A 15,699-nucleotide genomic window follows, 5' to 3' on the forward strand; every position below is an offset into this window, starting at 1 on the left:
AAAACTGTAACTGCCAAGCAATAGACACTCAAGTCTGTTGTCCCTCTCTCTACAGGCAAGTTACATAGAAGTTAGGTTTTAACTGGAAGGTTCTCTGGCAACCTTGGAAGAACAAGGAAGCCAATCACGTGCTCACAATCCATCTCTACAACTTAGACTGAGGTGGTATATTCTTGGTTCTACATACTTGTCCTCTGAAATCACTGAAAAATTTTAAGAAATTATCAGTGAGAATAAAGTTCTTGTAAAACGTCCTTTTGAGAAATCATGAATTAAATGGCTTATCACAGATCTAAATTATCAGAAGCATTAGATAAGCAGCATGTTTCACAGACCATGAGTTTTAGCTGAAGTTTGTTGCTCATTTGAACCAACTGCCTAATTTTCCCTGGTGGTACTATTTAAAACTTGGTACAAAATCTTCCAATCTCAAACTTAACTCTTCCTAGTAGATGTAAGACACAGCACAAAATGAACATTTTTTTTTTCTGGAAAAAAAAAATGATTTTAAAACAAATCTACTTAAAAGAGTACTTGTATTATTTGGAATATGCCCAGTATTTTGATGTTCTCATTTGGGAACATACTTTTTAAGAAATCATTTTATTAGTTTTCTTTTTTTCACTTATCCAGGAATTACGTTCTTTTACAGAAGGCAGTATTTCCTTTTATAGGTTTATTCTCTCTCTCACTTATAACCCACACCTTGGCTGGAAGAAGATGAAAAAAAGTATTCTGCCACCCTGGACTTTTTTTCCTAAACAACTCCTGTTTTGTTTTCTATTTTCTGGCAGCCCAGAATTAACAAAAGAGGAACAAAGATAAGAGAAAACCTGCCATGAACAGCTATTTTTTTCCTAAAGAAATAAAAATACTATTAACATACCCTCCAGCTGCAGCTGCATGTAGACAAGTCCTGCCAAAATCATCTGGGGTGTCTATATCAAATCCTGCAAGAATAAGTACATCTCATTTATAACAGACTTTACACTAAATAATTTTGTAACAGACTTTAAAGAAACATGCCATGAAATGTCAAGAATCACATCCTCCCCTCCAATCCCAAACAAAACTATGGGTTCTGAAGTGCCAGAGTGCCTGTTTAAAAGGCAATATGATACAATGGAGTATTATTTAGCAATAAAAAGAAATAAAGTACTGATAGTGATACATGAATAACCCTTGAGAACATTATACCAAGTGAAATAAGCCCATCACAGAAGATCCCACGCTGGGTGATTCCATTTACATGAACTATTCAGAACAGGCACATTTATGGAGATGGAAAGTAGATTAGTGGTTGCCTAGGGCTGAGGGAGAAAAGAAATGGAGACTAACTGCTAATGGTCTTTCTTTAACAGGGGATGAAGAGGGTTTTCTTTTTCTTTTTGTGACAGTCTTGCTCTGTCACCCAGGTTGGAGTGCAGTGGCACAATCTCAGCTCAATGCAACCTCTACCTGCTGGGTTCAAGCGATTCTCCTGCCTCAGCCTCCCAAGTAGTTGGGATTATAGGTGCTCGCCACTATGCCCAGCTAATTTTTGTAGTTTTTTTTTTTTTTTTTTAGTAGAGATGAGATTTCATCACATTGGCCAGGCTGGTCTTGAACTCCTGACCTCAAGTGATCTGCCTGCCTTGGCATCCCAAAGTACTGGGATTACAGGCATGAGCCACCACTCTAGGCCTGAAGCTAACATCTTCTAAGAGAGGTTATTAAATTATCCATACTGGACCCGTCTGCATGTAATTTTTAAAAAGCAGGATAAAGAAACTGTCAAAAATTTTGAGGGGTTTGAGGAGACATACAGAAGTCTTCAAAAGTTACACTTACCTGAAGAAAGAAGTTTTCTGCAGCAATCTGAAAAGCCACTTAAGGCTGCCAAGTGGAGGGGGAACATTCCATGTATGCCGCGCCTAAAGTTAATAGGACAGGACAGTATCTTCATTTTAACACAGAAAAATACAATCAGTTACATATACTGCAAAGAGACCACTTAATTAAGTGAAATATAACTAAAAAAGTCAAAATGTTCTAACACTTTGGAGAGTAATTTGGTTAAACGTTGATGGTGGGCATAACTTACTACCCAACTATTTTTCTCCAAAAGTAGGGTTTTTCACCTTCAGGACTATTGTCATTATGGATTTTGTTGGGGGGAGGTGAGAAGCCATTCTGTGCATGCAGGCTTACAGGCTGTTGAGCAGCATCCCTGGGCTCTACCCAATGGATGTCATTAACATGAACACCTTCCTCCCCAAATTGTGACAACCAAAAATGCATCTGGATATTTGCTTAGGGAGCAAAATTCACTACGCTGTCACTCCACCATTGAAACATTTCCATAACAAAACATGTTCAAGAATATTTATTGTAGAAATTCTGTAACAGTGAAAAACTGGAAGCAACTTGTATTTGCAAATAAGGAGAATATTATGAAATCTTTATACAATAATTAAATTCTATAAAATGAACTAGAGCTACTTGTACAGATGTAAAAGAAGAACCAAATTCGTATCTACATGGCTAAACCAACAAGCTCATGTAATTTTTTTGAAAGAGTTACAACACAGATAGGTTCAGTACCATACCATTACAGAAAATAAAAAAGATTTAAAACTTGTTAATAAACACATGTAAATTAGCAGGATTCATCTTTCAAATAAAATATTACATGGGAACTTTAATATATAAAATAAATAAAGGTAAACTGTTCCGACCAAGATGGGGATGGTGGGAGCAGGAAATCCTTGGTAGGATTCCAAGGAATTCCTGAGGTTGGCACAGCACAAGCTGAAAACAAAAAAAAAAAAAAAAGCATTTGGCACATACAGCTTTCTGGGACTTTTAAGTACTTCTAGTTAAAAATAAAGAGAACACAAAAATTAACAGCTCTAATCAAAACTGCGTTACGGTAAGACACATAAAAATACACCAGCTTACCAAATAAAATCCTATTTAAACATTTTAACCTACCATTTTGTCAACACAAAAGAAAAGAAAGTTTAAGCAATTAATACAATATTGAGCATAAAATCCATATTTCCATCTGAAATATCTAGAAAACGGCAGTTCACTTCCCTTTGTGCTTGCCTGTGGCAGTTATCAACACCTCAGTTAAGTACTTACTTTGCAGTGTCAGCACCACTTGTAATAAGAGTGTTGATCAGCAGCTCATGGCCATATCGTGCTGCTATGTGCAAAGGGGTATTTCCATTCTTATCCTCACAGTCGATTACAGCTCCTGCAATACAGGACTTACTGTCAGACACCGGACCATATAAAGATCAAATCAAACCTATTACATGAAAAGTAATAAAAAAATGCTGTTCATGCACAAACTAATAAAGACAGCAACTTTTTTTTTTTTTTTTGAGACCGAGTCTCACTCTGCCGCCCAGGCTGGAGTGCAGTGGTGCGATCTCAGCTGACTGCAACCTCTGTCTCCGAGTTCAAGCAATTCTCCTAACTCAGCCTCCTGAGTAGCTGGGACTACAGGCACGCACTACCATGCCCGGCTAATTTTGTATTATTATTTCATCATATTGGCCAGGCATGGCCAATCGGCATGATCCACCCACCTTGGTCTCCCAAAGTGCTGGGACTCCAGGCGTGAGCCACCGTGCCCGGCCAGAAATAGCAATTTTAGCTAGGTTCTATTTATAGCTCATTTATCAGGCCAGGCAATGGATTTACAGATTTTATACTTAAAGTAATTGTGTGAATTAAGCATAAGATTTTAGCTGATTTTTAAACCAAGAGGGTTCTGGGATCCAATAAGTTTAGAAACTGCTGTATTAAAACAAAATGAAACACAATTCTTTAGAGCAAGACTTCAGAACTTTAATGTGCATACTCTGTGTCATCAAGACTGCATGCAATACTTTAAAAATTATTGGATCATAAACCTATTTCAACTTTTCCCCCACAAAACTATAGTACCTATTATCTTGAGGATAATTGACAAATAGTTTCTTGAAACATGCCTTGGAAAACACTGATTTAAAGTAATATACTTAAAAATTCTTTTGATTTAAAAGTTTAGCTTGCCTAATATTAAATACAAAATAATACAGGCTCAGGAAATTAAAATCCTGAAAATAGTTGCAGATTCTCAACAGGGGAAAATGATAAATGTATAATGTATATACAGAGTACACACACTAACATATAATACAAATCATGGTAGAAAGGCAATTTTCTATTTAGCAATATTAAAAAATGGTAATACTAACTGCTAAAGAAGTAACATAATTTAGGGAAACAAAACATGAAAAACAAAAGTATGAAAGATACATGTACATGATATTTTATACTCTTTAATATTTGATTTTCATGAACTCTGAAATCATATATTAAAAATACACAAACTGCCATGACAATTCCTCAATACCATTCACGTGGTGGATGTTTTTACTACATTTAAGAAAAAAAAAACAAACAGAAATACTTTTTACCACTCTGGATAATGGTTTGTGATCGGGAGAATCTACCGTGGAGGGCAGTCATATGCAGTGGGGTTTTCCCATCTTTACTCTGTGGGGAAAAAAAAAAAAAAAATTACTCACTCTACTATGTCCATAATATGTAATCCTTGGTTCTGTTACCCTCTTGCATTCTGTATTTTATAACTATTATACAAGAATTAAGCTTAACTGAGGCCTATGGAGGTAAAACAGCTGTTTAAAATTATGAATTAATTTTTTTAGCATGTATATCATAAAATGCAAATATACAAAAATTCCATGCCTACAGTTTATAACTGGGAGTGGGACAGTAAAGATGTGCCTCCCAAGTTTCAAATTCAAAATTTCACATTGCTCCCATGCTTCCATTCTAAGAAATTCTGAATCCCTTCTTGAACAAGTAAAAGTGAGTATCAGAATTAACTTTGTGAATGTTGTGTGGATACATTTAAAAAGATAACTAAAAATAATTAATTTCAGCCAGTATAATTTAAAAACTACATATATTTGTTTATAGTTATGTGTAATAAATATTTTCTCAAATCACTTAAAATAATAAATCAGACTGGCTGCACACATATATATTTCACGGAGAAGTTCTAAAGGAGTTCCAAATATGAAGAAAAACAATCCTTGAGTTAGGTTATCTTTTCTTCTGATTAGGCGTTATCTTTTCTTCCCTAAAATCTTTGGGTTAACCAAAACATACACGTTACCAACGTAAAGGAAATAAACTGTTTAGCAGCTTCCTAATCTCACAGCAATATTCAGTATGCCTTCTGTGCAGGTACTAAAATAGAAGTCACAAGTATCCTAAGTTTATGCTAACACCGTACAATGCAGATATTCTTTTTTTTTTTTTTTTTTTGAAGGAGTTTCGCTCTTATTACCCAGGCTGGAGTGCAATGGCGTGATCTCGGCTCACCGCAACCTCCGCCTCCTGGGTTCAGGCAATTCTCCTGCCTCAGCCTCCTGAGTAGCTGGGATTACAGGCACGCACCACCATGCCCAGCTAATTTTTTGTAGTTTTAGTGGAGACGGGGTTTCACCATGTTGGCCAGGATGGTCTCGATCTCTTGACCTCGTGATCCACCCGCCTCGGCCTCCCAAAGTGCTGGGATTACAGGCTTGAGCCACCGCGCCCGGCCGGCAGATATTCTTAAGAAAACTTTATGTCTGCTAGGCACGGTGGCTCATGCCTTTAATCCCAGCACTTTGGGAGACTGAGGCAGGTGAATCACATCAGGAGTTCCAGACCAGCCTGGCCAACATGGTGAAACCTCGTTGCTACTGAAAAATACAAAAAATTAGCTGGGTGTGGTGGCAGGCATCTGTAATCACAGCTACTTGGGAGGTTGAGGCAGGACAATTGCTTGAACCCAGGAGGTGGAGGCTGCAGTTAGCCGAGATCACGCCACTAACACTCCAGCCCAGGCCAAAGTGTGAGACTCTGCCTCAAAAAAAAAAAAAAAAAAAAAAAAAAAAAAAAATTTTATTTATTAAAAAAAAAAAAAAGAAAAAAAAAAAAAAGAAAAAAAAACCAAAAAAAAAAAAAAAAAAAAAAAAAAAAAGGAAATCTTCATGTCATTAAAACAGAGTAATTAGATCATAAATATCTACTGAAGTGTTTGATTTCAGAATTTTATATGAATTTTTCAAGTAAACAAGTCATCAAATTGGCAAGTAATCTTAAAGAAGTTCTAATCTTTTGGAGGCAGTGTGAGAAAGGAAGGGAAGGAGAAGAGAGAATGCATCCATGAGCAGGCTCTGAAGTCAGAACAACCTGAGTGTGAATCTCAGTTCTCCCACTTATCACAAGCAAGATTTTGGACAAGTTGCCTAACTTCTTTGTGCCTTCACTTCCTCAAATGAAAATGAGGATAATGCCATCTATATCTCATTGGTCTGTTATACAGAGTAAGTACAATAATTTTTGTAAAACACTCAGATAACACATCAGTGTTCTCAGGATATAAAATATTTATCATTTTTAATGTACCAGTTATTATTTGTTGAACCAGAAAAAAAAAAAATCTTGGCAAAAGGATTCTGGTTTAGTTTTTCCAAAATGTTCCAGACAGGACATATCCTAATTTTTAATGTTAATATTTTAGCTATAGCCTATATTTTTTCTTTTTTTTTTTTTCTTTTTGAGACGGAGTCTTGCTCTGTTGCCTAGGCTGGAGTGCAGTGGCGCGATCTCTGCTCTCAGCTCACTATAACCTCCTAGGTTCAACCAATTCTCCTGCCTCATCCTCCTGAGTAGCTGGGATTACAGGTGCAAACTACCATGCCCAGTTAATTTTTGTATTTTAGTACAGATGAGGTTACGCCATGTTGGCCAGGCTCGTCTCCAGCTCCTGACCTCAAGTGATCTGCACCTGCCTCAGCCTCCCAAAGTGCTGGGATTACAGGCGTTGAGCCACTGCGCACGGCCTTTTCATTTTTATTTTTTCTTAAACAGATGAGGGTCTTGGTCTGTCAGCCAGGCTGGAGTGCAGTGGCGTAATCATAGTTCATTGCAATCTCAAACTCTAGGGTTCAAGTGATCTTCCAGCAACAGCCTCTGGAGTAGGTGGGACTACTGGCACGTGACATTACACCTGGCTAATTTATTTTTTGTCTCTCATTAAGTTGCCCAGGCTGGTTTTGAACTCCTGGGCTCATGTGATTCACCAGTTGGCTTCCTAAAGAGCTGGGTTTACAGGTGTGAGCCACAATGCCTGGCCAGCTATCACCAATTTTTACAGACATAAGAAAAAATGTAGATTCCATTGATTAGAAGGGTAAGAAAAATAAGAGGGAAAAAAAAAAAAAAAAAAAAAAAAAAAAAAAAAAAAAAAAAAAAAAAAAGGGGAAAAAAAAAAAAAAAAGAAAAACAAAACCAAACCCCCCACAATCCAAAATAAAAACTTGTAATAAAAATTTGATTAACAAAATGATGAAATATGGAAGATATAACTAAAGTTAACAGTTATATATACAGCACTATGTTTCAGGCACAGTTTTAAAACACTTCATATGGTCAGGCATGATGGCTCTTCCAGTGCTTGGGGAGGCCAAAGTGGGAGGACTGCTTCAGCTCAGGTGTTTGAGGCTGCAGTGAGCTATGACGGTGCCCCTGCACTCTAGATTGGTCAACAGAGTGAGAGTCTGTCTTGCCACCTCCTGTCCTCCTAAAAAACCAAAACCAAATTCTTTTCATGTATATTATTTAATCCCCACAACCCTATGAGACTGATACCATTAATGTTGTTTTACAGATGAGGGAATATAGGCCCCAGGGTTAAGTGATAACTAGGTCTCACAGCTAATAAGTGATGAGTCCTTTCTTTCTTCTTTTTGTTTTGGAGACAAGATCTTGCTATATTGCCCAGTCTAGACTGGAACACCTAGGGTAGGTGTTCAAGGGTAGCTGGGCCTAAAGGCACAAACCACTGAGCCTGGTCAGAATCCTTTAATTATAAGCCTATAGGTGGCACTGGATCATCAACATTTTTACTTTTTACATACTGATCATAAAACCTATTCTAAGTATACAAAAGATTACCAACTAAAACGTCTGCCGTAAGATACATTAGGAGGGGAGAAAGCATAGTTATTTCTCTCTGAATTGGAGAAACAGTGTGGAGTTTTCTTTTTCTTAATCACCTCAAAACATTTTAGCAGCAAACTAGGAGTATTAAGAAAAAAATAAAGATAACAACAAAAACAAAAAATGAGATCTACAAAAATCCTAACAGTTGATCTCATAGGTGACCAAAACTAGTAATTACAAGCCGAACATTTCACAGTATTTTTTCGGTTTAAATTTCAAAACAAGCATTTGGTGTATTTTGTTTAGCAGACCAAAATCTACTCCTAAAGAAGAACAATGTGGGTGGGAAAACGTGTGCATGTAAACGAAGCTATCAGTGTAGTAAGGCTCATGTCAAGCAGTTCTAAAAAACAGAGCTATACCGCTTTAAAAACCTGATTCGTTTTACCTCTACCACTTTGTAGGAAAATGAATTTAAAACCTTAGAAACTGAGTTATTACAAACTTAAATTCACATTCCAATTTCTAGTCATCTATAACTTGATCAAGGTCACAAACAACAAAACGGAGGCTGTAGTTGGGGGAAAAGATTAAGCAGGAAAAAAACAGAAAATGTGGTAAGAACATGAGGGTTAGCAAATCAAAATTTTAAAACAAAATGCAAGTGTCAAGTGTCCCCTCAGTCAATCAATAACTTAATAACACTGATTTTACAAATATAAAAAATACAGGTGTCAGGAATGAATATATATTCTTGCTGATTGAAAACTCACAGCTATCAATATATTGTGTGTAAGAGCTAGAAGGGACATGGGAAATAGACATGGGAAACATGTTTCAACAGAATTTGGCAATAAAATAATTGGACAATTGCATATAGATGAGATGTCATACACCCTTAGATGATGAGATTAAGGCAACTTTCATGAAATCTATTTTGAAACCAATGTCACAGGCTGTTGCCTTCAAATCTACTTAAACATATCTTAATCCCTTTGCTAAAAAATTCCCTTGTCATATATGAAATTCACCACTGAGTTTTCTAAATCATTAAGGAGGTAACTTCAAATTAGACCATTGGTTTGAGCATTTTACTCTAAGTGGGCTTCTTATAGAACTGATTCTCAATTCTTCATTTCAAAAGAAAATACAGACTTAAAAACAATCACAGGTACTACAATCACCTACGTAGACACTAACATGAATCAAATGACTCATTTTCATCAAATTATATTAAATATTCATGCCAAAATGGCAGTGCATAAAACAGGACGCCCAGCATATACCCTTTAAAGACAGCATCATGTGAACCAAAAAAATGCACAGTGGTTGATGACACAGGTAAAGTTCCATAATACCAACATACAAAGATGATTTCACTACATTCACTATCATAAACTGGTCTCACAGAGACTGAGAAAACTTGGTTGTGATGTTTGCTTTTGAAAATGTTAAGATAATTCCAAATTTTAAATTTTGAAATAGCCTAACTTTCATGAAAGCAACATTATTGGGCCTCTGATGAAAAAAGTAATTTTTCTCCTCACAAGGGTTTAGAAACTTTTCTGGGCCCTGATTATCCAAAGTGCAGGAATTCTTCAAATTCAAAAAAGCAGTTCAAACTTGCAATAAATAAATTTTCTAGTAATTACCTAAACTATAAAAAATGTTATTAGGTGATCTGACCAAGACCTAGAAACTTTTAAAACAATGATTTAGCTGTAGTCATAGTGGGGTACTTTATGATACCTCATGCCTTTTCTTCATTGGGTGTAGTATGTATACCTTTTGTCCTGTAGCTGAGAGAGGGCAATTTAAAGCAATGACTTAATTACAAATGGGTTTGTTGTTGTTACAGCTGCCAGAATCGGCCAGTGGCATCATTAAAGATTTCACTGAAGTTAGGTAAGAAAATGTTGTAATTAAAATGCTCTGAAAAATCACATTTTAAGCTTAAACATTTTTACTAATCATAAATGGCTCAATTTTGTGCCTGGTTTTCTTTTCTTCATACCACAAGATAGAGTCTGGCAAGTGCTCAAGGTGTGAATTGATGAAATTAATACAGACATAACTATAAAAGAATACTAGAAAATCTAAAATGATTATGTATTATAAAATAGGAATGCTCAAAATGTGGATTGCATGTGCTCACTTACCGAATTACAAAGTGAAAGCATATTTACTTTGGCTCCAGAATTTTCATTCATTTGAAACAAGGTCTCACCTGTTGCTCAGGCTAGATAGAGTACAGTGGTATGATCATAGCACACTGTAACTTTGAACTCCTGGTCTCAAGCAATCCTCCAGCCTCAGCCTCCTGAGTCCCTAGGACTACAGGATAATTTTTAATTTTTTTTTTTTTTTTTTGGCAGAGACAGGGGTCTTGCTATGTTACCCAGGCTGGTCTTAAACTCCTGGCCTCAAGTAATCTTCTTACCTTGGCCTCCTAAAGCACTGGGATTACAAGTGTGAGCCAGACTGTAACCGGCCAAAATTTTCATTCATTCATTTATTTATTTTTTGAGACAGGATCTCACTCTGTCACCCAGTCTGGAGTGTAGTAGCATGATCTTAGCTCACTGAAGCCTTGATCTCCACAGCTTAAGAGATCCTCCCACTTTAGCCTCCCAAGTAGTTGGGACTACAGGCATGAACCACCATGCCCGGCTCATTATTTATTTATTTTTTTGTGGAACCAGGTTAAGTTGTCCAGGCCAGCCCTGAACTCCTACGCTCAACTGATCCTCCTACCCTGGCCTCTCAAAGTGGTGGGATTACAGGCAGAATCCACCATGTCAGCCCAGAATTTTCACATATTTCTAAAATCCAAATGTTTACTCTTCAATTATAACAACAACAAAAAACCCAAAAAGCAACTATTCCTATGTGCAACACACTAATAGTTTTTTTCCCTAACATTGTGTAAAATTTGAAAAGACCTGTAGAGTGAACATCCATATACATACCATCTAAATTCTACCAGTAGTATTTTACTTGGTCTTTTATTGTAGATTCATCTATCTTTCCATCCACCCAGTTATTTGATGCTTTTTAAAATTAGACACAGACATCATACATGTCACCTCTAAACACATCATTAACTAGGTTTAACATCTGTTTAGATTTTTCCTTCAGAGAGAAATTTATACGCTATGAAAGCATTAAAATATACTACCTTATGAGTTTTGACAAATCTATATAATATAAACCACTGTCAAAATACCAAACAGTACCATCATCACATAAAGTTCTTTCATGCCCCTTTTCCAGTTGATCCCTCCTCCCAATGGCGATAATTGTTGTGATTTTTTTCAATTATAGATTCTGGAATAGATTTTGGAACCCCATATAAATGGAATTACATTAGTTCTAGAACCTTACATAAATGGAAAGCACGTACATACTCTTGTGTAAGCCTTTCACTCAGCATAATATTTTAAAGATTTATCCATGATCTTGAGTCTATCAGTAGTTCCTTTTTTATTGCTGAATAGTATGCACCATTGATATTGTTTTAACAGTGAAATACTAAATACTTAAAGCCACGTTTCTGATTTCGTTTCTTACCTTCATATTGACATCAGCCCCATTGCCAACTAGAAGTTCTAAACACAATGCTCCATGTGTTGATGCAGCAGCAAAGTGCAAAGGAGTAAATCCTTTTTCATTCTTTTGATTTACAATAGCACCACAGTCTATAAGTTCATTCACTACAACATCTTGTCCATTATAGCAGGCTACATGAAGAGGTGTATTTCCATAGGCATTTGGTTCATTCATCTGTTAGAGGGGGAAAAACGTGAATGTTAAAATAATTTTGCTAATTATCAATATTATGAGCAATTTTAGCAACCTGTGGTTGCAACAAATTACTAAAGTGAGAAACGAAGACAGGATAAATATGGAGAAGAGCTTTTTTTTTTTTTTTTTAATGAGATGGAGTCTTGCTCTGTCGACAGGCTGGAGTGTAGTGGCATGATCTCGGCTCGCTGCAACCTCCGTCTCCTGGGTTCAAGCGATTCTCCTGCCTCAGCCTCCTGAGTAGCTGGGACTACAGGCGCATGACACCACATCCAGCTAATTTTTGTATTTTTAGTAAAATGGGGCTTCATCATGTTGGCCAGAGGATCTCGATCTCTCGACCTCGTGATCCACCCGCCTCAGCCTCCCAAACTGCTGGGATTACAGGCATGAGCCACTGCGCCTGGCCGAGGCTTACAATTCTAAAGTTTGTTTAGAATAATAAACCTTGACAGGCATTTCGGTATTACAGTGGTATTACATTCAGGGAATATAATTCATATGTACAATGTCTACTTCATGAAAAAACTGAGTAACACCAAAAGAGATATTTTAGGAAAATATAAACTAATGTATTTTTCGAGGTTCCAGGTAAGGGATTTATAATTATTTATTATCATAAAAAATAAACACAAACTGAAGATTCTGAGGTATATTCAGTAAAATGTGTATTTCCAACTTTTTCATTTTGCAGTGACAAAGGCTAAACTTAGCAATAAAGTGCAGATCAGGATTTTTTAAAAGAATGAATGGCACGTTCTTCTATTTAATTCATTTTTGCCATAAACTTGGGCTCTAAATATTTTCGGTATCACATGCAAGTATTTTATCACAAGTCAAAAGAATATGTTGAAAAATGAGAAACAATTCATGTATTAAGGGTTTTGCTTTTCTTTCTTTTTGTTTTTGAGACAAGGTCTCACTCTGTTGCCCAGACTGGAGTGCAGTGGCACAATCTTGGCTCACTGAAACCTCTGCCTCACTGGCTCAAGCGATTATCCTGCCTCAGCCACCCAAGTGGCTGGGATTACAGGCAACACCACTACTGCCTGGCTAACTTTTGTATTTTTAGTAGGGACAAGGTGTCACCATGTTGGCAAGGCTGGTCTTCGACTCCTGAGCTCAAATGATCCACCTGCCTTGGCCTCCCAAAGTGCTGGGATTACAGGCATAAGCCACCGTGCCCAGCCTTGTTTTTCTATTTCTAACAAATAAGGTAATAGTTTACATGATTTCTGTGTAGTAAAGAATCTCACCTTTCCCAAAGAGAGGTCTGTCCTTTGTCCTTGGCTTCAGGGAGGTAATCTATTATACATACCTGAGTAAAGAGTCTTTATTTAGAGTGGGGGGCTTTAAGTTACAAGGTATCATGTATTTGGAGGCTGAAATCAACCACACAGACAACCAATCAAGTCGATGTAATGGAGCCCCAATAAAAACTGAATATGAAGCTCAGGTGAGCATTCCTTGATGGAAATACTTCATTCATACTGTCACACACTGATCCCAGGGAAGGAGAGTACTGTGTTCTGACTCCATGAGGAGGGGTAAGGGAAACTTTGCCTTTAGAATACTCCTGCACTCTACCCTATGTGTCTCTTCCTTTGGCTGCTCTCAATTTATATCTTGTCCCTGTAATAAACCACAACTGTGAGTATAAAGCTTTTAAATAATTTTGTGAGACTTTCTGGTGAATTATCAAACCTCAAAATGGTTTTGAAAGTCCTCTAAATTTATAGTTGGTCATAAGTAAGGGTAGCCTTGTACGGAGACTATGGCCCCTAATCTTGTAGTTGGTCCCAACGTAATGCAGCTTTAACATTCCTTTTCTGGGATCACTGGTAATAGAAATCAGAGGAAGTAAAAAAGTTAACACTTAACTTTAATCAAAGTACCTAGATTTTGTCACAAGAAGCTAGAACAGAGATAAGAAACAGATTCTCCCTCAGAACCTCCTAAGGAAACAACCTTGCTGACATCTTGATTTAGAATTTCCATACGCTAAGACTTCCAGGAGTTAAATTTCTATTAGCCCTCCAGTTTGTAGCAATCTCTTAGGAAACTAAAAAAAAAAAAAAAGCAACTACACAACTGGGGGGGCCACATGTTACTAAAAGGTTTTAAGTCTGGCCACTTATTTTGATGAAAAAAGTCACCAGTTTACAAATGTAATTGACTGTCAATAAAGTAAGTTTTAAAAATTGCACCAGAATGGACTTGAGACAGTAATCAGAAACAAAGTTGCCTCATTTATCTAGATCAAGGGTCTTTTAAGATATTATTTCACCCTGCTGAAACACAGCTACAGGAGCTGAGTTCAGATTTTTGCAACTTCTTCTCGTGATCCTCACAATTTCAGTATTTATTAGCTTGTTTCAGGCACAGTGTTTCACATGGTCCATAAATTAGCCTATCTACTAGCCCTACAGTTCTGTCATGTATTCTTTGTCCAACCAGGCTATCACCTACTTTTCTTAGTTTTTTGTAGCTGATCTAAACTGCATCTCTCTAGCAAATCTTTATTCTACATCTTCTAATGTGCCATTTTAAAGAACCAATGAGTTCTTCAGAATTTGTGTTTCAAAGAATCAGTGACTTTGTCAGAACTCTACCTGAAATACGAATAAATACACTAAGAGTATGGGAGTATGGTGGCTCATTCCTGTAATTCCAGCACTTTGGGAGACCAAGACAGGAGGGTCACTTTAGGTCAAGAGTTAGGGACCAGTTTGGGTAACAGCGAGATCCCATCTTTACAAAATTAAAAAAATTAGCCTGTAATTCTAGCTATTCAGGAGGCTTAGGTGGGATGATCACTTGAGCCCAGGAGTTCAAGGTTACAGTGAGCTGTGATTGTGCCACCACACTACAACCTAAGAGAAAGAGACCCTGTTTAAAAAGAAAAAAAAGCCAAGAGTGGGAGTAAAGTACTGTGTTTGTTTAAAGGATGGCTTGTGAAAAGCTACAGGTATTCTAAGTTATCTCAATTCAGGAATCGAATATAGCCAAATAAAGCCTCATCCCTTTTTAACCAGAGAATTGCACAGTAAGGAATATGTAAACTTGGTGGGCAAAAAGCTTTTTGTTTACCTGTCTAGCTCTTACCAATATTCTGTAATGCAAACTGCTACAGTCATTTTAAGAGTATCAGACTAGGCAAAGAAGACTAACAATAGCCCAGCTATCTAATAATACCAATGTGTCTGATCTGCTGGTTGTAACTAGTGAAATGGAATTACAGGCCTGGAATGTAATACAGAAGAAAAACTGGCAATAAATCACACAGCTTTGAAGTGTATTTTACCTCTTAACATGCTTTGACTATTTACATGCCTTGATCATAAATCAGTGCATTAGATATTACATAAAGGACTATAAATATCCAATAAAAATATGAAACACTGTATAAAATCATTTCTTAAACTTGAAATAACTTCTGTCAATAATGTAACAAGTATAAAAGGGCTCCATAATTTTATACTGTTCAATCTATATACCTACATCAACTCCAAGATCTAGAAGGTACTTGACTACGCTGATCATTCCACTAGAGGCTGCTGCATGAAGAGGTGTATAAGACTTCTTATCCTTGCATGTCACTTCAGCTCCATGCGACACAAGTAATTTCACTACTTCAATGTGACCTAAAAATGTATTTTTGAAGAAAAAAAGAGATGAGCATATGAAAACTATTAAATATAATCCCAAATATCTTTAAGGAAATTAAAAAATACAGAATAACCAGATGATGCATGACAAGTCACCAATGAATCATGCTATCACTTGAGAGAGGACAGAGGAAAATTTTAAGACTTCAGGGCTGCACATAATGGCACATGCCTATAATCTCAGCACTTTGGGAGGCCAAAGTGGGAGGATCACTTGAGTCCAGGA

At 36.7% G+C, this 15,699-nt stretch overlaps 1 protein-coding gene across 1 annotated transcript in view; it reads right to left on the minus strand.

The window, feature by feature from the left end:
• Positions 1-15,699, minus strand: part of ANKRD28 (ankyrin repeat domain 28) — a 132,129-nt gene that overhangs the window by 43,343 nt on the left and 73,087 nt on the right. The window contains exons 7-12 of the mRNA XM_017522484.2: positions 15,307-15,449; positions 11,572-11,784; positions 4,455-4,533; positions 3,127-3,241; positions 1,831-1,913; positions 887-950 (exon numbers count right to left, since the gene is read on the minus strand). Coding sequence (XP_017377973.2) covers positions 887-950; positions 1,831-1,913; positions 3,127-3,241; positions 4,455-4,533; positions 11,572-11,784; positions 15,307-15,449 — 697 coding nt within the window. The remainder of the gene's footprint in view (positions 1-886; positions 951-1,830; positions 1,914-3,126; positions 3,242-4,454; positions 4,534-11,571; positions 11,785-15,306; positions 15,450-15,699) is intronic.

Source organism: Cebus imitator, unplaced genomic scaffold, assembly GCF_001604975.1.
Source record: "Cebus imitator isolate Cc_AM_T3 unplaced genomic scaffold, Cebus_imitator-1.0 Scaffold24, whole genome shotgun sequence".
In the NCBI taxonomy this organism is placed as follows: Eukaryota; Metazoa; Chordata; class Mammalia; order Primates; family Cebidae; genus Cebus; species Cebus imitator.